The following is a 21,887-nucleotide window of genomic DNA, read 5'->3' on the forward strand; positions in this document are numbered from 1 at the left end:
TAGTGAGGATTACGTTCTACCCGAAATCGATGATCTGCGTTATTAACAGACTCTGTGCGGTTTCTGAAAAGTCCGAAGACCTTCAATTCCTAGATTTTTCTTAGATTCAGAATTTAATAGCCGTTTTAGATAGACTACCTGCAAAAAGACATATTGCTTGGTCCCTACACATTTTTGTGGTACGAAGAACCTGAGTAGAACAGCACCGGTGCTGATTGTGCCTTGACACTCAGAATTATAGAAAAAGTAAAAGTAATAAAAACGGGCTTTACTATCTCGTGGTATGTTTTGTGTACGTATCAATAAGCAGCACAAACCTATTTTTGGAACAGTGTATATGACAAATGTGGCTTTCTTATATGCGGCTGAGATACGCAACTCTGTTGCCAAGGCACTTATACTGGATGACTTCAAAATAAGGATAGTAATATATATATTAACTGTATCCTGTAAACGCAGCCTAAGGTGTCCTATATTTGGGTAAGGGTAAGCAATTTTTATACGGTTTCCAATAAAATATAATGAGCACAGTATTCTGGCTAATGTCCTAAGGGTATGTCCAAGTCTTTGAGACCAATGCAGAAACGATTTACGAAGTTGAAGACAAAAGGGAAATATCGTTTAGCAAATGTCAAGTGCCTTCTAGATTTTTTCATTATGTGGGCATGGACAATCCAACCCGCCAGCCGTCGGTATGTTAGGAATAATAGCCAATGGATTTAGTTATGGTAGTTAGGTTGGTTCAATAGTAGTTACATTATCTACAAGGTCGTTCAGGACATGGCATGATAAATACGGCCAATGAACATCTAACCACTGGCGAAGTATACTTATGTATTAGAACAGGTATAGATAATAGCCCACCAGATCTCTGGGTTGCGTAAACTGACTGAGAAGTTGAATGTTATAATGATTGTAAAATCTTGTGCTCACTTTCAAGTTAGTTTTATGTCGTACATCAACAGCGGTCAAATTTAAGCTCCTTGAACAACACGTATTTTGAGCTGGCCAATTTAGCTCGATTTCTGATACAATAAGCAACGAAAACCCTGTAATGCAACTATTTTTTTTGCAGTAATCGGAATCAACAGGTTGGGCTTGACGCAAACTATCACCATTATAAGAACAAGAAATATTACAAATAAAAAGTGAGCAAGATTTAACAAAAATAAACCTATCAAAAAATAAGGTTTTCTTTTTATCTGGTAATTAAAGGCGCAACAAAATGACATAACCTCGTAATGTTTGAGTTTGGTGAGCAGACTCTAACCATTAAATTATAGTAATACCATTGAAAGCCATGCTATGGAAGCATCTATGTCTAGTGGCTAACTAGATAATACAATACAAACTTTCCTTTCTTTTACCTCAAAGGATGAAAAAGTCACATTTTTTAGAGCAGTTAACAGAAAAACAGTCGCAAAAAAGTAGCTGCCGAATTAGCGCTTGATTTTCTTATTGAGGTACTCTACTCTGCTGATCCGCAGTAGCTCTAAATATACAAATCTAATAACAACTTAGTAACTTCTAACTTCTACAGTAAAACTGTATCAAATCTGTATCTTTCATTGTGGAACAGGTATAGCGGTTTAAAAAATATTTTGCTTGTTAGTTGTTAAAATAGGTTTTGTGTAAGTGAAGTTAGCTTGTAGAAGTAAGATAAAAATAATAATTGATATGACTTCGTCGTGGCGAAAATTGCCCTGTTTTGTCTCTTTGTAATTTTGGGTCAGAGTAATGTTTTAGATATATGGCAACTTGTCGCTAGCCAAATCTGTATCGCGTCATACAGTTTTCTAAATTGGATTAAAATGACAATGTAGATAATATAACATGAGCTAGAGGAGAACACAATATGTAAAAAGGGCAAATTTTGCCCTCCAGGCACCTCCTAAAAATTTTGCAATATTTATGAACCCTAAAAAGACGTGGCTCTAATCTGTTTGTAAGTGGGAACGTAACCCATCTTTCCTAAGATATTTGTCGATTCTTTTTTCGCGTATCTAGAATGATATGGAAATAGCAAGCAGAGTCAAATAAGCTCGACTTTGTGTTTAACTGAATAAAGTATATTCAAGCAGTATATCAGTACTGTTTTCTGATAATTTTCGGTGTGATAGGATGAACAGGCGGATATAGATAGCAGACTTTTGACAATATTAGCAGAAACTGTCCTGCTTAAAACACTGCGACCAGCTTGACTACTGCATTCTTTCAAGGCAGCGTCTCCTTGGCTAAAAAACCTCTCGCTATATGCGTATGAAAACAAGGGCGTTCGCAGCTAGATAGCATGATTTCGTTACTTTATCCAAATGTAGACGACATTCACGAATTGATAAGGCTTCTTACGCAGAAAATTGCGTGCTTCACCCGCTTTGGCGCTGACAGTTTTCCCCTGTAGAAAGACGGCTCAACGAAGCAGAAAAGCCGCCAGAAGTTTGAGAATTAATTCGGTAAACGGCTTCCGCTTACCCAACCCAGGCGGGCCGTTCGATTTTAGCGCAAAAAAACAATGTTCAATAAATGTTCCATTATAAAACAGTTACCATGTGATCGTTATACTACGAGAACTATCACACACTAATACTCACACAGTATTAAAGAATAATGCTATAATGACAGCGCTATGTTAGAACTGAAATGAATGCTTAGTAGTCATATTGTCAAATTGTGAAAGTTCCTGTTTCCGAAAGTGTAACTCGAAAAGGATCGGTAACTTTTAATCACATTGTTAAAGCATTCGATATTACTCTAGGTTGTACTACTAGGTTGTAGGCCAGTATTATTACACCTGTATTATTATGGATCCGAAATACTTTTTGTGATTCATTAAACTTTTGGATTTAACAATTCGTCATGTGCGAAATATACACGTTCGTGGCTTTCTTTTATGACATTTCAATAATTTCGTAGATGCTGTAAAACGCGTTAATATTGCTCTGTGCTTGCAATGTGCATTATGATACTTCGACAAATATAGAAAAAAAGCTAGGATCCGGATCTTAACTTACACTGAACTGGTCTGGACGACGATTCAATCGGCGGCATGGGACAGGACATTTTGAAGCTCTATAAAAGTTTTCCTCCGAAGGCCAAAAAAATCAACACTGCTGAGTTCAGATATGGTGTTGGTATTATGTAAGTGAGTTTTCCGACCACCGTTTATGTATGAGAAAGTATGGTTACAAAATAATGCCAGTAATAGTTCGTATGCTATACTGTTGCACTCCAGTTAACCATACGTTGTTGAGTTACTCGATTCAACTATATGTCGGAGTTGGCAAGACATTGACCCATATGTAATTATTTTTAATACGCAGGACCGTTTGCATATCGTTCAGCTGCGTTCACGTGCATGACCTTCAGCGGAAAAAAAGGGAACCTTTTCCGTCCCTGCAAAAAGAGTCGTAATATTTGTTAATTATTAATATTTGTATAAATACAAGTAAATGTATAAATAAATGAAATACGTAAATGTAACTATATGTGTAAACTATATTAAATGTAACGTTCGCAGATAGGCGCACCTTGGCGCATAGCCGCCACTGCTTGTGCATTGCACTTAATCATCCCGCTCAACATTGTGCGGGATCATAACTTACTCAACCTAAGAACGACTGCTTTTTTCTCAATTTCCATATGCACCTCACTCAAGAACGTTGCACTTCAGTGATATCCGTTCACAAAAATTTGATTGCGCCTTAATATGTTCCATAACTAAATGTACAGGAATTCTGGTGTAACCATTGCTTTTATAAATTTGGATATAGAACTCAGACGCCATTATTAGGAAACGTCGAAAAGTCGCAGTAATCACTTTTGTAGCAGATTTCACAACCCCTAGCTTACACGCCGCTCTGTGGGAGACGGCTTCGTAGAAAGCAAGAGTAATTTTTTTCAAAAGCATGGACCACAGAGCGATTTCTTGTAAGTGCCAGATGGACAGCCGTGATTCATTTAGTCGGTCTAAAGCGTCGCATCGAGAAACAATGTTTATTACCTTTTCCTAGATTTCGCGCTATCAGATGGCTCCAAAGTAATAATCAGTGATGAACTTTTCGAACAGCAAACAGCTCTATCTTCTTTACAACCATTTGAAGATATAATGGTGTTAACAGATATTTGTTTATGCATACAAGTAAAGTGGTATTCCATCGGGTGTAGGATTAAACGGAAATAAAACTCCTTGAAGTTTTTGCATAAGGAAAATCCTTGTGGGTTTTCCGAGGTTCTAATCGGTGCCGCAAGGTTTATTATTCAAGCAGAAGTGACAAGCACCAATGAAAAGTGGTTCGAGAACTCGATTACCCCTATCCTGTTTTTCTAGCAAGAAGAATCAATACCGCATCATTACCTTTAAAATGTTTGATCATGTGGCGAAAGAACGACTTTGTCTCTTTGAAGGAAAGCTGAGATTCCTACAAAGCTCCAACCCTTATTGCCATAAGGCACGATGAGAATTTTTGTGAGTGTTTTCATAAAATCTGATACTCGAAAGCGGACACCCAGTTTAACGGATGTGACTTTTTAGATAATTATTTGTGTGATTTACAAACTACAAAGAGATATTAGCATAAGGATATACTCAATAAAGTGAGTGTATTTATTCTCAACATCGACGTAATTTGCTAAAAAGTGACGCCAATTTACTGCCGCAAAGTTATCATAAACCACTTCACAATTACTGGAAAAGTGGTCGTTCGCGGTTGCGGACGGCCTAGGTAGTACCAGGACAAAATCTAGCTGCCTTCTGGTCGGCGAATCCACTATTTTTAAATTGTTTACCGAATCTAGATCAAATTTAAGCAACAGATCAAGTCGAGATTTGTTCGGTTGTCTCGCACGTTCAGTGGTTAGCTTTGAGAGTCTGTCCCGAACATATAGTTTTATAAAAATCTTAATCTTGGTACTATTGAGAAAAAAAATACCGTGCCAAGCTATCTTTAGAAAATTGTAAAAAAATCTATAGTGACTATTAATATTGAGTGGCTTTTAAAAATTCTTGACCATCTGATGATATGACACATATTTAATTGAACGACAAGACGGAAGATAATTGATTAAAAACAAGCATTGTTGAATAAATAAGAACTACACACTACAGTTCTGTAAAAAACTGATCCAACAAACTTTTAAACCTAAAAACTCTTATAAGGGGATTCTCTTCAACCTGGCTCTCAACAAGAGCCCTAAAGGTCGTTTTTGCGACTTTAAAATTATGTTAACACAATTTTGTCGGTTCACCACATGTTTTCAAAAGTCTATTACGTTATAAATATACAAACATAAAAATGTACGTATAAAGAAGCATCCATTATTGAGATTATCGTTTATGCACTTTAATAATTAGCATTTTTTATTCACTTTAGAATAGAGCATTTTCATAGTTCTCACGAAAACAGGGTTAACAATACCTTACTACTGGCATTTTGTTTTATAAATTATTAGAGAATAGCTTATTTACCCGTATCTATATCACAAAGTACCATGTATGTGTACGGTGGCAAACTGAGACAGTGCCTGGTTGAGATTTAGCATATACATACACGCTATGTGTCGATTAAGCGAAATATATGTTGAGGAATAATTAGAACATAGCATATACCACTTTTGCCACAAGTTCTCTTTCAGATGGGCAGAGCTATGGTTAAATAAGTCAAAGATTATTTAGTGACTAGCCTTTATAGCCTATATATATATGTTTGCTATTTTTGTAACTGTTGTAAGGAGTGCTCGAGTGCTGGGGTTCACCACCGGGCATTATCAAAATTAAATTTATCTAATGACTCAGACTATGCACGGCCGGTTTTGAAATAATTTTGATTATCAAAATCGTCCACTTCGTTGTCGGAGTAGTGGTCACGCGTTTTCTTACAAAATAACCTAGTATGTATGACTGTTTGAAGAGAGTTGCTAGTGAGCCATTAGGCCGAAATTACTTTTGTGGAGTTGCCTACCACGCCAGACAAGCCATTTTCCATGCAGGGGAAGTTGTAATCTTCGCGTCCACCCTGATGGGGAGCGTTTTGAGGCCTTCCCTATCCAATGTGGTTGGCTCTAAAGGCCTGTTTTCCGAAAGGAGCTGCATTGGGTATAATATTAATTTTTTTTTTGTTTCCATTTATAATCTGATGCTATACATTGCATTCCAAATGACGCTGGTTTCGAGCGCGAACCAGGATATGGCATACCGTATGCTCTGCCATTCGTCTAGTATTGCTTCCATTGTGTCTACTACAGAACCTGCCCATATTGTTTGGGTCTCTTTTGCTTTTAGGTACTAAAGAATCGATCCCGCCAAGTCCGTGAAATACGCGTAGGATACCCTGACTGCAAGTATACTTTGAGCCTTGCGAAGTAACTTTGTCTGTCGATACGTCTTCGCTTACGGCAAATTTTGTACGCACAGAAGCTTTATAGAAAGCTATGGACTTCACCACTGAAATGAGGAATTTCATTTGTTACGGTCTATAAACATGACGAATGATCTTTGCCAATCCTCTCGAATTCTTCTCTGTTTTAGCACCTGTATAACGCATGTGTGCGTAAGAATCGAAATATGAACGTTCCTAGCCAAAAGAAATGCATTCTACAAAGATGAAAAAACTGGTAAAGCAGCCTAGAATATTTGTGTCTTATATAGCAAGGGCTGTATAACTAAAAGAACTGCTGTAGGGGATTTGCTGAGTTCAAAAATGGGATTTGGGCTTGAAAATTTCACTTCACTTGTCAGGAATTTTGAATGTTTTGCAGATATAAGAAGCGTGGGTGCGCCACAAACCGGGTGAAGTGCATACGGAAACAGAGCCTTTCAGCGATTTTCAAAGTCAATCAACACACAGTCACAACGACAGGTTTCTACACGTAATTGTTACGGGTGACGAGAAATGATGGCGCCACGTTGATACGAAGCAGCGAAATAAATTGATAACTTTAAAAACTACACTTAAGTTCAGATCCGTATTTGAAGACAATCATGATTTGCATTTGGCGGGAGTAGAAGAATTTTACATATTGCGAAATGGTAGAGAAAAGCCAGACGATCAGCAAAAGATTTTACATGGTCCAACAGAAAAGGTCCGATAAAAAAAAGTCCCCATGACAGTGTTAGGCTCACATGCTAAAGGACCCTAAAAGGACGCTGTCCAAGAACCTGAGTTATTCTCCATACCTCGCCCCGACGGATTACCTCCTTTCTCAATCATTGACAAATTAACTTCATAACTATATATTTGATAATATGTGCGTTTTAAACACTTAATGATTTTTTCCGCACCAGACCTACTAATTTCTGGCAAGAAGAAATAAATAAATTGGTTGAGCGATGCCGAGAACGTTTCGAAGCAGCATGGAAAGTACAGGTTAGATTACATGGATAGTACAGGCAACAGGTGTGTTGGTTTGATTGTTATCAAGGTATTAGCTCACAAAGCATGTTTAGCACGGGAAATTAAATTTCATGAGAACGCCCAAGGATGATGCGTGGTCAATTGGCCAACTGCGCAACTGACGGCGCCAAGCTGACCCTGAGGTGCGTGCCTTGGCTGCGCTTTGATGTGGGTATGCGCAATTGTTTGACATTGTTAGATTTGCGGCTCATGAAAACAGATGACTTAGAGTCCCCAAAAACACTGGCTAGAGCTAAGGAATACAAGTAACAGCTCACTCACTTTCACCAGAAGCCCGAAGGCGAGATACGCGTAGCGGTCTTTCTGTTCGGGGGTATATAATACTTGCCAACGCCACATTAAATGCGACATTGTGGTCAACAGCTGATTCGATAAGCAAATATCTAAACTCAGCAATTTGAACAAGCAGGATATATGCGTTGATCATTCTGTTATGTGGGGGCGTAGTAGGAATTCAAAGAAATATATTCTACATTGGTCGATTAAGATGAAGCGGTTTGTTGCCCTTGCAGCTACGGTTGTCGTAGCTAGCGCTACAAACGGTTTTGGCGGAGGATTTGGAAGTGTTGTTGGTGGAGTCGTAAATGGTGGTTATGTCCAAGGCCATCATCACAACATTCCCAAGGTGAACTACGTAGTGAACAAGGTCACCAAGCCGGTTCCTGTGCCTCATCCGGTGCTCGTACCACATGTGGTCCCTGTGCATAAGCCCGTGCCGGTATATAAAGGTGTACCTGTACCCAAACCTGTCCCAGTTCCTCACACTGTGCACCAATACTATCCTGTACACAAAGAGGTGCCTGTGCGTAAAGAGGTTCCTGTGCCTGTACCTGTCGAAGTGAAGAAACCCTACCCTGTTCATCATGTTGTTAAAGTACCACAGCCATATATTGTGCACGTACCAAAACCTTATGTTGTTCATAAGCCATACCACGTACCCGTTGAGGTGGAAATTCCTAAACCTTACGTGGTCCCTATCCACAAGCCGTGCCCTGTCACAGTCAAAAAACCCGTACCTGTTGAGGTTCCTATTATTAAAACCATTCCTGTAGCAATTAAAAAGCCTGTCGCTATTCCCGTATTCTCCTATGACTATGCCGCTCTCGGTCTGACCAGAGACTTCGAAGGTCTTGGAGGCTTTAGAGGAGGTTATGGGTATGGACTTGAACTTTATAAGAAGGCTAAAGCCTAGACTCTTTTAGAACTCAACTGTTGACGGATATATGGTAGACGAATCTGCTTGCGAGAACTTTAACATTTTAACCTTTAAAGATTATTAAAGTTGGTGAACATAACAATGTATTTAACAATGAAGTACGTTTCACGCGCTCAACTGGGTGATTCAGAAGAAAACGAAAATTTACCTAATGAGATTTTGTCCACCACGCCATAGTAGTTGAACTGCAGATTGCATCTGGGGGCAGGGGGGGAGGGGTAAACAGCTAAACGGCAAATAAACGGACCGTATGTTAAATGTCAAGGATATGAAGATCTAGGTAAAGTTTACCCCCTCAGTTCATCCCTTATTGCGGTTAAATTGTAACATATCAATCATCCTTTTAGGAATATTAATTTGTGACGCTCAATAGCCAAATTGCCTAAAACTCAAAATACTAGCTTAACTACTTGACTTCGCTTCTATATTTCCAGCATGACCATCATAACTTTGCAAGCCATGAATATATCCACTAATGTTTCATGCTGTCTACTTATGGTAAAAATAAAAATTATGGTTTTAAGTTGGGAGCCGTATAACAGGCTTGTACAACTAATAGGGGCATACATATGTATAACTATACAACGAAGAAATGGTCCAATCTAATATGGACACTTCGTTGAATAATAATTGCAGTCGTGTAAACATACCTACTAAGAACATGTCAGTAAATATGTTACCCTAATGAAGTAATCATCGATACTTTGACACGAGTGATCAGAATGAATATATTAATAGAATTAATAAATCATCTTCAAATACAAACTTAATATCAAACGGTTACCTTCTTTTTCGTGTCGTCGCTGCGTGCATAATCAGAGAGAGCACTTACATGAGCGTAACATGGACATGAATGAAAATAAACATGTCAAACCGCAATAGCATAAAGCTGTTATATTGGTTAACACTATCACAGCTTAGTAATCATTAAGCTAAGGGCGCTACATAACTCGCTAAAAAAATACTTTAGACGAAATCGTTTTTAGAATAGCCAGCAACCCGAGCACTTCACGTTTAGCTTTTAAACTATGGAAATAATAAACAATACGTTATGGAAATATATATATCACAGGAGCACGCAAAGTATATCTATATGCTCAGTTTTTCGTTTTGTCTCGTAGATTGCGAAATTTAGCCAAAAAATTCAAAAAAATACTGTGTCGGCAAACTTCTGACAAACCTGCTTATGATCATTTTTTTTTTCACGTAGAACCTCTCTTCAAACATGTTGTCTGCTTCTCGCAAACTAGACAGTTAAGTCAACAATAAAAGAAGATCAGAAGTATATGAAAGTGCCGTAGGTGTAGTTTTGGAAACGCACAGTATAGATATGTACCCACAGCAACAAAAAAATATTCCGAGTTTGCGTTCGGTATCTCCATCAAGTATATTTTTCTACAGACGTTTAGCCTTTTTCAACGCGAAAAAAGACGTGTACGGCAATTCCGAACCTAAATCATAGCGTGTCTTGTTTTGAAGGAAGGTGTGTTACTACTACATATTTATGGGAACAATATTCGCTATCCTAAACACTCGAAAAAAAAAAAAAGGAAAAGCTTTCCTTTTTGGTACAGAATATGGTATTCGTTACGCTGGAAACACGAGGTTCGTTTCCTACATACAGGCAAGGGTCAGCTATTGCTCGAATCTTCGTGTCAGATGAACACTTAACCGAGACATATATCCGTAAAACGGACATCTATGTTGTCGTCGGTTGTTAGAGATCTACTGAAGAATACATTAAAAGCAATTGTGGCATCAAAATAGAATATTCATAATAAGGACTGGATTGAACGGCTATGAAAGTTTACGCAAAGGGTTAGCTAGACCACTGCCTGATAGTTTAACCGATTCAGTACAGGAATTAGCAGCTATTGTCGAAACGGGTATATCTTCGCCCGAATAGGTCGCCCGAAAATAGCACTATATAGTATAAAGTGTGATGAGTTTACTGTTATAAAATCCGTCTACAGCTAAATTTTAGTTCATGTTAGGTCTTTTTATTTATTACAAAGGTATAGCAAATAACCCTACTGCGTGCCAAATGCGTACCACGAAGCCCTGACTTTTTTCAATCAATAACAATAGTGAAAGACCTATAAAACACTGGTAACTGCTCACCGAAACCAGTAAACCAACAATCTTTTTGTTTGTAGATCAACAATATAATTGAATATTATATGCTTGAAATCGGCATGCGTCGGTTACTCACAAACCAGTTTGTGTTTGAAAAAGTTATTTAGTGCTCTGCGTTACATTTGAGTGATGGATCTACATTGAAATATTAGGGCTTTCAATTGATACTCGATCATGAGTGCGCCTGCGTTTATACTACGCAGTGACAACACGTTGGAATAATAAAGACAAGAGCGGTTGCTTAAGATACCGCTAAGACCACTTGAGTCTTTTTCACTAATATGTTAAACCTAGTTCCTCCAATTCGACTTAAGGTCAGTATAACCTACAATATGGTATATTAATATGTGGTACAAGTTGACACAGCTCAAAGTTAATAACAGTAACTTTGGTTAGGATTTTCCCAATTATTACGACAGTTCCAAGATATAAGGAGATTTTGAATAAGTGTGCTTGCGAAACGCTTGGCAGGACGCGCACTAGTGGAACTAAACAAGATGTCATCAGTTGCCTAAAACAACCTTCGGCTCCCTTTTTTTGTAGTAAGTCTGTGTCTGACAGAAACATTTATTCGGCTGGATTCATCGTCACATCCAAAGACACAGTTCAGAAATTACCGTCCGTAAAGAGTTGCGTCCGTCTCCACCGAATAGGGATTATCCTAATCCAAATTCGATATTTCTGCTTTACTACAAAATTAACACATAGCCCTTTTTATTAAGCCTATTAGTTTAGGCAATTAATAGAGCTACTCCAGCATTTATTCCTAGCTTTTTTTTCGGATTAAAAGCAGGCTTCTAAAAGGTGAGTCGGTAGCCGCCTATTTTTGTTAATGTCAGGAACACAATCGCCTTGGTCGGGACGGCCTCTCATATGCGAAAGGCGCTTGTACGCTTAAAGTTATTTTAGCCAGAGGAAAACTGAAACTCAGATACGTTTTCTAATAAATTCAGCGGTCAAAAATATCCTACGGCTCCAGCTGCAAAGCTGTTGTAAGACACTAAAGCTGCTGTGCGAACACAAAAAGAGTATGTTTAGAAACTTAAAAAAGTGGCAGTGCCGATAAAAAAAACACACAGTGTGTTTTCTCTAAAGAAGTATACAACGGCCCATTTGTTATCACGGCGAGTTATCCAGCCGTACAGCTTTTTATCGATTTTTTAACATTCAATATATTTTTAAGAAATCTGAAGTTAATTTTTAAAAAAAGTCCGCTAGAGATTACAATTGAAAAGGTCTTTTAACAAGAATTTAAAATAATATATTAATGCTGGATTCCTTACCAGTAAATCGGATCCATACAGTCGGATGGTGCTTTTCAGATATGTGTAAAACTGAATCTTACTTCTAAATTTCCTATCATTGAATTATAATTGTTATGACTTGACAGTTAATCAAAGCTTTTTATACAAAACGGTACTTCGGACATTCAAAAAAATTGACAGAGATAAATGGTATATTTAAGTTAACCGCTGATGACCATCATACTAGGAAATGTTTGTCGCATACTATCCAACAAACAAATGATCGAACTAGACTTCTTCAGTCCGCCATGTGCCGGATACAGGATGTGGCTCCAGTGAAAAAAAGGTTTGCTAGTATTCACAATAAAGTACATTTGTCTATCTACGCATTGCAACATTAACAAATATATAATATAAAATGTTACACAATATAATATATAACAATATAATATAATAATTTATCATTGAAGCATTAAAAATATTTGTGGAAATCTAACCATTTTCGGTTAAATGGCATTGCTGAAGCACATGTATTTCTTTTAATAGGAAGCTCGCAAGAATAAGTTCTTGATGCAGTTTTGAATGATTTAAAGCGCCACCTGTCGGCAATTTGTGGTGACTTGAATTTCTCACGATTAAGAGAAAAATAAGTTTTGTCTATATTTATAAAATATTCATATAACTGTGTCTCGACAACGGGTGACTTCGACGCAGAAACTGAACCGAATCGCTTCCGACGGAGAAACAGGAAACTACGAAAAAAAAAAAGGTTCAAATTGCCGAAAGGAGCCCAAATAGACACGCCACAAACACTACGCACGCCATCCTTTTCACTTACTAAATGGGCAGCATTGCAATAGATATTGGTCGGTAAACAGCGTTATAACAATATATAATAATAAATATAAAGTCATAAGTAAAGACTACCATACTACTTTCGGCATAGTTACGGCACTCGATCTAAAATTTGCCGATTCAGAAAGCTCGGACAGTTACTCGGCACGCATTAACGATGAAAATTGCGGTAAATGGCTGATGTATATTATCGACAAATCAGTAATGCTTGTGGTATTATTCAATCCATAAAATCATTTTAGAAAAGTAAAATATAAACTGCCGGCAGTCTTATGGCCTATCCTCCAACAGCATGATACACCTTATCGACCTTGTCGTTTCAAATACTCGCAAAGGTGCTGATTTTCTAATTAGAAGTGAAGTGGACGTCGGCCTGCAGAAAGACAGCGAGTTGATATAGGATTTAGCGGCGGTATCTATGACGGATGCGAAGCTGCTCCAGTGCTCATTGTTAGAAACCTCGACCTTTTCAGGTAGCTACTTCTTCAGCCTGCAAGAGTAATAGTTAGAAAGGTGAGCTAGAAGTGACTTAATAATAAATTAAAAGTTATTCAAAACATCTTGTATTTTGTAACTTGGGCAACACTGTCGGAAAACTTACGCGGCGCCCGTGTTTGATAGCTTTTTATGCGCTTTATAAAAAAAGTACACCATATTGAGACATTTACCGGCTCTATTTACTTGTCATTTACAGTGAATCCTTTAAGAGTTTTCTGAGCACTGCTTCTCAGACTCTTGAGGATGAAATTTTGCCATAATTAATGTGGTCGGTTAGAACTTTAATAAGTATCGAAACTACCAGCAGCATCTGTTTTAACTTTAGTCAAAGCACTGTTTTTATGACGCTTATAGAGAGAGTGCTGTAACTCACACATGTGTGAGCACGAGTGTTCTCTTCATCGTACCGACATCCGTGAGTCTTATGAAAGTGTAATAAATGTGAATAATTTTTGCTAGCCGACCGTGTAGACTCCGTTTACGGCAACAAAACCTCCCTTCGAAGTATTTCCCACAGTCGTGTTTTTCTGTTTTTGTTTCTTGATTTGTATACGTTTTTTAGCACTATTTCAACCTAGTACAAAAGCTGTATCTTTTTTTGGGTAATCAATTATTAAGATCGACATTATTTTGTACTGTAGGAGTAGAATCTCATATCGCTAGTGTTATGCAAAAACTGGGACTAACACATCTTAGTTTTTACTATAAAGCATTTTTTTGTTGATGAAAAATGCCCACTCAGTTAATCACACAACTAGTCACTGTGAGCCAATGCCAGGAATGCGCGCTAGTACAAGCGCTTCGAAATACTAAAAAAACATTTAATTGTTGCCTCCGGAACCGCCACAAAACTACTGACCCAAGTAAAAGAAAACATTTCTTTCTGATTCAGGTATTCAATATGCAGGTGTCCCTAAGGTACATAACCTGACACGTTACTATTGGATTGTCAACTAAGAATTAACACGTGTGGCTACATCAGTTTAAGGTTTCCTTTCTCGAGAGTTCTGCGCTTATTTCTGCTGACGTAACGGACAATGCAACATACATCGAAGGAAGATTAAAACTCTTGGTCTACTGCGGTCCCGAAGGAAGTGCTTTCTCGCCGAGTTACTAGGGCGCCAAGTCGCTTGCTCAATAGCTTCTCTGTTAAGGTTGCTCACACAACATTGCTACATGCCTCTTTGGTACCTAACAAACAGCGCTACATAGCATATACATAGAAGCTTTTTGCACATAAAACGACTGACAAGCAAAATGTTTTAATAAACCAAGAAAAGTAATTTTAGATGTCAATTTTGCATGGCGCTGACAGATAGCCATCAAAGAAAGTATTTTTACTATTTTATTAAACATGTGTATTTTTACTGGGTGCTTGTGGGAGTTTAAGTTAGATTATCAGTGTGCATAGACGATATCAATGCGCACGCGTTTCATGGATGCTTGAAGGTTGGTAGAGCAAACAATGAAAGTGAACATAAATATTTGGACCTGTGCCTACGGAAAAGCAATGTGCAATGAACTTCGGCTAAGTTACTAGAAAGTACAGTTGTATAGAATAGGTAAAAACATCTTCAGGAGTAGTATGCTATTAGAACATGACTACGATTCAATTGTGAGTTGACAATTTAGTATTACTCTGCGCCTTCATGAATGAGATTTTGATGAGGTTGGTGAGTGAGGATGAGCAAATGCCCGAGCAATGCTCTTGTGAAAACGACCACTCATGACATTTAATACGAGACTTGAATATCTGTTACCATATAACTGATAAGTTGAGATGATTTCCTTGCTAGGTAACTCAGTGTTGTCCTCTCGCAGGGTTCCTATAATAATACCCGATAGACATCATATAATTGTTATATGATACTATCCTTAATGTACACAAGTATCACGCTGCCGTACAGGTTATATACTAAGAGTGTATTACGATGCTAAACAATAATAACGAAGCCGTTACCTTGACTGTATATTTCTATATCATGAAAAGATTCACGACATTTATTTATTATTAAAGTTAATGAATGTATGATCATGTCATCACTGGCACCTGGGTCCTATATCTTGGAAGTTAGGTCAAACTGCAAAAATTACACATGTTAATCAATTGCACATGTCAATCACAAATATGTTGGAATTCAAGCACATTTTAGTAGGTGATACGTCGGCACATACATCTTTATCCGCACAAGACCACGTCCTGAATCCCAAAATGGTGCCAATATTGCGAAAATGAAAAATGGCCATATATGCATTGAATCTTCTGCAACAAGTCATTTATGTCTAAGAGAAGCATTATTGTGCTACGATATTTCTGAAACTAAAAGGTCGTAGAAAATTATCGAGCATGCTTTCTAGCCGCAAGCAGTGTCTAAAAAGTAATGGAGTACTGAGCAAGAAAAGAGTTGAAGTCAATAACGAAATTTCTCTTTCCCGATCCTGTCTACAGAAGACAATTTTATATTCTTTCAGGCTTTTCCAGCTTTCTTCTTTCAGGACGATAAATCAGAATAACAGATTGATCAAGCTCTAATCTAATCGTTGTGTTGTAAATGCTAGGCATCTTAGATTAAACTGAGAGGAGTACAGCGAAGTGGGAGAAGAGAGGTTAAAAACAAGCATTCCTCTGTGTGCTATCTCAACCGTATCATATCAAAAAGATTAAAGTGTTAAGTATAAAGGAAACTTACTGAGAAACATGTGAGCTATTACATGAGTAAGCTCACCAACTGTACCCACAAATATAACGATAGTACCTTTATGTTCCGAGGTTGATTAAGAGTTAGGATGAATGATATGTCTAAAAAAACTTTCAACGTAAGACTTCCACATCGTCCATTGCGGTAAGACAGTTTTAGGTCCTCTGACGATGACAACTACTCACTTCTAAACCACTTTCTAAATACAGAAGAATGACTGCCGAAACTTATAGAAAGCTGATGTTGCTGCGACATTTCGTGTACCTAGTTAAGTACATTTCTGGATTTAAAGTGTGTATACCGAAAGCCGTGATACACAGGCAGCGATCGTGCCTGAGCAGTTAGCGGTCGTAAATAGAGGATTACATATTCTTAATTTACCTTGTAGTATGCGTTATAAAAGTTCTAAGAGCAGAACTTTTTGCTTGATCATGCAAAAAGGTTTTTCTTAAAAATAACAAAGAAATATGAAAGGGATGTTTTTAGCCCGAGCAAAGAAAAGTTTGTATTGAAATCTTGGAAGCAATAGTGAATATAACTACGACAATGGACATACCTTTAAATTACTTATAAATTACGTTGTCACGCTTGTTTCCTGAACGTCATCGTTGACGAAATACACACAATAAACTTGTAGGAACAGAGTAATCGTAATTATAGAATTGTAGTTCAAGGCGGGAAAAAAACACTAATCGCACCGGATTATTGTCGCAAATGAAATTGAATTCAAGACAGTATTCCATCAAGTGAAAGTTAGACTATGTGACACAAGTATATTAATTTAGCTGTGCTCTTATCCAAAAACGCTACTAAGCTTTCAACCATTATTGATATACAATTGTCCAATGACACATGACAAAGAACATCGGCTTTTTTGAAAAATGGTCCAAGACTAGTAAACGGTTAGAACACACAAGATAGCAGACGATTAAAAAAAAAAAGAAAATTCTTTTAAGAGCCCTAAGCTGTTAGAAAGCAAGGAAATGGTCATATGGAGGGTCGTAAAATGTAATTGCATAAATGCATGCAAAGGCTCCACACGAATAAATATACATAAATAAATCATGTTGCTATAAATCATGTTGGTGAGAATTGTAATCAGAAGTATTTAGTTAGCTAGTATAAAAAATTAAATAGTACCCGAGATCGACATTAATGGATCCACATAGATTCTTAGACTTGAAGATTAAGAACAACGCAAATCAGCTAGCAAATATGAAGACCACTAGATTATTTAGCATTTTACTGTATTAGTCCCTTGTAATACTTACATTCCTGAATACAGGAATTTAGCTAGAAGAAGCCAATGCTATGTTCTTCCACATATAATCATGTATCGTAGTTTTGAAATCCACCACGATATGTTCTTCATTGTTTATCGAGTGAAGCTGGCTCAAAGCGCTACCGATATAATATCGAACTCGATTATTGATAGATCTAACAATAAAAGCCTCGACCTTGAGAACCATGCTGGCTCTAAACAATTACTGGAACTCGTTGATAGAAATGGTCTGACTAAAATTACGCTAGATAATTGCTAAAAACGACTTGAGACTAAAAACGACACGGGATAATATAGTAGGTAGTAGAAAATGCAAACAAGCATTACCTATGTGGTATAGGTAATTATTATTTGCATTATCGACTAGATCAACCGACCGACATATCTGCTTACATATAGTAAATAGCTGATATTCCCAATAATATCGGATAGTGCGGAAATGCGAATATATACATTTTAAGATTTGGTCAGAATATAGCTTTTTCATTTAAAAAAGTTTCATCAATTTTTAAAACAGTGAATTTTACAAACACGTGTTCAACATAAATGTTTTGCGTTTCGTGAGGACTTCCTATTCCTGCTAGACTCGTTTTGGCGGATTCCATTTAAAATATTTTTTTCTTGAACCTACTATTTTTCGAAGTTTAAATTATAAAAAGTATTATTACTATTATTGAAAAAAAAGTAAGTAAAAATTTAAAAAAAAAACTATTTAAAAAAATTTAAAGCTGTATATCATATTTGTTTTCAATAAATAAGCTGGTGTTTTTAACTGATCAAAAGTTGCACTCTAGGGCAAAAAACCAAATTTTGTATAGCGGCAACACGACGATAGAATTCAAATAAAAACCAGAATATGTTCAATAGAAACCCATATTGATCTTTTCAAAACTCTCGTATTAAAAATATTTCCGCAGAAATCACAGTTTTCAAGACATTCGAGAAACACAAGGTTTTTTACCAAACTTAATATTGTAAATCTTTATAACTAATTAATAAAAAAAGCCTGTAAAATCTGATTGCTTGGATCACCATTCTCTTCTTATGACTGTAAATTCCTTTCACTATTTCCTTACTCTACTATTTATGTGTACACAATTTTACGAAGCTGTTCTTAATCTGCATAGATGGCATTGCTGCATTAATTATATTATTAACGCTATCAGTGTTTGTTGAAAAGGTAGCTTAGTATGATCGACCCAAATAACAAGCTAAGTTGCAATAATATGCCACTTGGTGCGGTAGTAGAAGGAACCATAACCACGTACGAAGCAAACCGACTCAGACTCGTGAATCAATTTTGCATGATCATAACGGCAGTTGCAACAATAACAACAAAATGATGACTATCGCGTCGAACTCTTGCAGATCTTTTTTCCATAAGAAACATCCGCATGGCGAGTTCATACTTAAATACTACGTGCTGAATAGTCAACCACCACCAATAACAACAATGCAAAAAAAACATGTCATATAGTACTTAACGTCGAGGTAAACACTTCACAGTGAGCCTGCTCGTGACGGCTTTCGACGAGATAAAATACTTGAAAAGGTGTAAGTGTTAGTTATTTACGGCGCTAACTCGTATAATCCCATCCATGTACAGGTATGTCCTAGCTCTCATACTTTACAAGCTTATAGTTGTAATTCTGGTGCGGAATTATTATAGTAATATAATAATTATGCTTAGCGGCTTGGAGTGTACTTTAATTAGTTATAAAATACAACAAAAGACGGCAGATATCGAAATTAGGTATTATGATGAATTGGCGACCATTTAGACATTGCAAGAGCGTTAATTTCAGAATGTAAACAACGACTATATTGAAATATCATACTCGAAATGCTTTAATTTCTAAAACATTATCTCAGCAGGGTAACCAATTCACGCTCATATTGATATTCAAAAAGACCACATTGACAAACCTAAGGTTCGATGTAAATGAATTCTCCTTTGCTCGTCAATTCTGGCGGTGAGCAATTCTTTCGTTTTTAAACAACTCAAGTAAAACTTCTTATTCAAAAGTAATTTAATGATAATTATATTATGTAAACTAAACTTATTCCCCAACATACGACACGAACATGGTGTTTATAACAGCTGTGGGAATCGAAAATGTCACTGTATAATGGTATTTCAAGTTGCGCCAGTGTCACATTGTTACAGCGAAAGTTCCTCCTGCTAATCGGTTTTACTAGCTATTACACAAGAAGTTTGTAAAACATCGCAAACCGGTCAGACCTCAAATCGACCAGCGGATGTGCCCAAAAACGGTTTCGCCAACTGTTGTTAAGCGGAAATATCTAGTATACATATACCATACCCTTTGCGTAAACGAAGGAAGTTACTCTAAAGGCAAAGTTGATAATAAGCTTTAGCATATTTTCCTTCAATTTTCAATCCCTAGCAAGGCAGCAAAGAAACACATCTTGATCCGTTCATCATAAAGAGCGCTGCAAAATGTTTTTCTAATGCTACAAGGATGTCATTTTTTCAAACCAATAAGTCTTTGAGATTGTCCATTGGTGCTCTATCAAAAAATTGTCTTGCAAACCTTTAAAGCTCCTTAAAATTTTTCTAAGGGGAAGTGACACAGTTTATGCCTCAAAAACGGACTAAGCGAATATCAGATGCCGATAGTAAATATGTACTAGGGAGTTCATTGACTAAAGAGAACCTCGCAGACCCTTAAAATGGCTACTAAAGGGATGAAGACATATGAGCAAGCGACTGCCTTCCAGTCGTTTTATTTCAACAAACAGATTTACAAATTTACATGACAACGCTTGTTGGTCGGCGATTCAGAATTGGTATTAAGTCGCGTCGCCGGAAGCAACACAAAACGCCTTTTACAAACGACACGATTTAAGGTTAGGGCCTAACATTGATTAAACGTTTTGTGCTAATTATAATACCCCTAGTGCGTGTGCACAGGATTTGTGTATGAATGCATGTATCTTTCCATCAACACGGCTTAGGCCTTGTGGTATCCATGAGTGAGGGAGGCAGCATGCAAAAGGGGAGAAGCATGCACGGCATGGTGGATGGGAGAAATAGGCACAGCAACGGGTTTGTGAATGGCAACAGGGACCTCTTTAACAACATTTACTTCAACGGGGTAGGGCTTCTTGACGGGGACGGCATAGGGCCTGTGCACAGGCACGACATAGGGCTGGGGTACCTTAACCTGTACGGGTACATTATAGGGCTTTTCAACGATATATGGCTTGGGTACATGCACGACATAAGGGCGAGGCACTTTAACCTCATGAGGGACAGCGTAGGGCCTCTTAACTTCGACAGGTACGGGTACAGGAACCTCTTTAGGTACGGGCACCTCCTTATGCACGGGCACGACCTGCTCAATGACTTGAGGCACTGGCACGGGCTTGGGTACGGGGACGCTCTTGTAGACAGGGACAGGTTTGTGAACAGGCACGGCATACGGCGTGGGCACAGGGTGAGCCACGGGCACTGGCCTGGCGACTTTGTTTACAACAACGGAAGTTGAAGGCGCTTGAGCGTATCCATGGCCTCCATACGCTCCGATATCAGCTCCATACCCGCCGTATCCATAATCACCGGTAGCCACAGCTAGCCCGATGAAGGCAGCTCCAACAAGTACGGAAATTAGGGGACGCATATCGCTGATATCGTTAACCAGTCACTCACTGATGATGCTATACTAGTTCCGCTTGCGTGGCTAGCTTATATACCTCCCACTCCAGCAATGGCAAAGAGCAGGTAGGGAGCTAAGGAGCGGCCGAGTGTCGAGGGAGGGTCGCAAGTTAAAATACTTAGCTACAAGCCGTCTTGTATTCGCTGCTACCACTGCTTGATGTCTACTTTTTCAATCTGAATACAAAGTGCACGTAGTCCGTCATCAGAGAACTAGTCAAGGTCGCCGCCCGCGCCAGCAAACCGCTGGACACCAAATACACCAGAAAGGATGTCGAGCTACCAGCAGTGGATTGTTCAGTAGCAAGTGCTGCATTAGCAGCAGCAGTGCTAGTAACATAGAAGCCACATCAACGGCAGCAGCAACAGTAGAGCGAGCTTCAGCAACAACAGCCCCAATCAACGCCACTAAATAAAGGTTAACCATATTCGTGCTATCACTGGTAGCTACTCTGTGATATGAGCCAGAAGATTAATACGAATTTTATTAACACGTTACATCTGTACCACCGTCGCCGTACAATGCACATGTCCCAAGGGTATAATTGCTGTTTGGAATGAAAGAGCATGTAAGACGTCAACGCAGTTAACATTAAGGTCATTAAGGAGCGTATTATTGCATTAGTGACATACTGAAATGTAATATCATGCCAGAAAACAAAGCTCTACACATATATATATATATATATATATATTTAGGCATCATGCTTCAAAATAAACCACTCTTTTTGTCTAGTCAAAGTAAGTTGAGTAAGGGAGGCGAATAGGAAAAAAATACGAGCCAGATCATATCTGTAGCGGTCAACAGTTGTCGTCGCGATCAATGGCAGCGCGACAGCTTGCTACTGCCGCTAACGACACAGTACGAC

General features: G+C 37.9%; 3 protein-coding genes and 2 long non-coding RNA genes across 8 annotated transcripts in view; 2 read left to right on the forward strand and 3 right to left on the reverse strand.

The window, feature by feature from the left end:
- Window positions 1-3,382, reverse strand: part of LOC147758096 (uncharacterized) — a 15,503-nt gene extending 12,121 nt beyond the window's left edge. Inside the window, exon 1 of the long non-coding RNA XR_015318052.1 lies at window positions 3,012-3,382. This is a non-coding gene — a long non-coding RNA (uncharacterized LOC147758096). The remainder of the gene's footprint in view (window positions 1-3,011) is intronic.
- Window positions 1-14,374, forward strand: part of LOC111255386 (uncharacterized) — a 19,858-nt gene extending 5,484 nt beyond the window's left edge. The window contains exon 3 of one of the 4 annotated variants that reach the window (XM_086976229.1): window positions 1,076-1,164. In XM_086976229.1, coding sequence (XP_086832355.1) covers window positions 1,076-1,145 — 70 coding nt within the window. In that variant the 3' untranslated portion in view covers window positions 1,146-1,164. Of the gene's footprint in view, window positions 1-1,075; window positions 1,165-6,277; window positions 6,482-6,753; window positions 6,944-14,250 lie in introns of those variants that run through there. The other 3 variants (XM_022817311.2, XM_022817310.2, XM_086976241.1) reach the window with 3 other exon arrangements.
- On the forward strand, window positions 7,513-9,333 carry LOC111255385 (uncharacterized). Its single transcript, XM_022817309.2, has one exon. It carries the CDS (start codon window positions 7,843-7,845, stop codon window positions 8,599-8,601), a length of 759 nt encoding a protein of 252 aa, XP_022673044.1. The 5' UTR covers window positions 7,513-7,842; the 3' UTR covers window positions 8,602-9,333.
- Window positions 11,998-15,108, reverse strand: LOC147758097 (uncharacterized). Its single transcript, XR_015318047.1, has 2 exons — window positions 14,407-15,108; window positions 11,998-13,350 (listed from the first exon to the last, which is right to left on the reverse strand). It is a non-coding gene; the product is annotated as an uncharacterized LOC147758097 (long non-coding RNA).
- A 4,949-nt stretch (window positions 15,109-20,057) lies between these two features.
- Window positions 20,058-21,181, reverse strand: LOC111242957 (uncharacterized). Its single transcript, XM_022787921.2, has one exon. The coding sequence runs from the start codon at window positions 20,981-20,983 to the stop codon at window positions 20,315-20,317; it is 669 nt and encodes a 222-aa protein (XP_022643656.1). The 5' UTR covers window positions 20,984-21,181; the 3' UTR covers window positions 20,058-20,314.
- Window positions 21,182-21,887: the final 706 nt, after the last annotated feature.

Source organism: Varroa destructor, unplaced genomic scaffold (assembly GCF_002443255.2).
Source record: "Varroa destructor unplaced genomic scaffold, Vdes_3.0 BEIS01000001.1, whole genome shotgun sequence".
In the NCBI taxonomy this organism is placed as follows: domain Eukaryota; kingdom Metazoa; phylum Arthropoda; class Arachnida; order Mesostigmata; family Varroidae; genus Varroa; species Varroa destructor.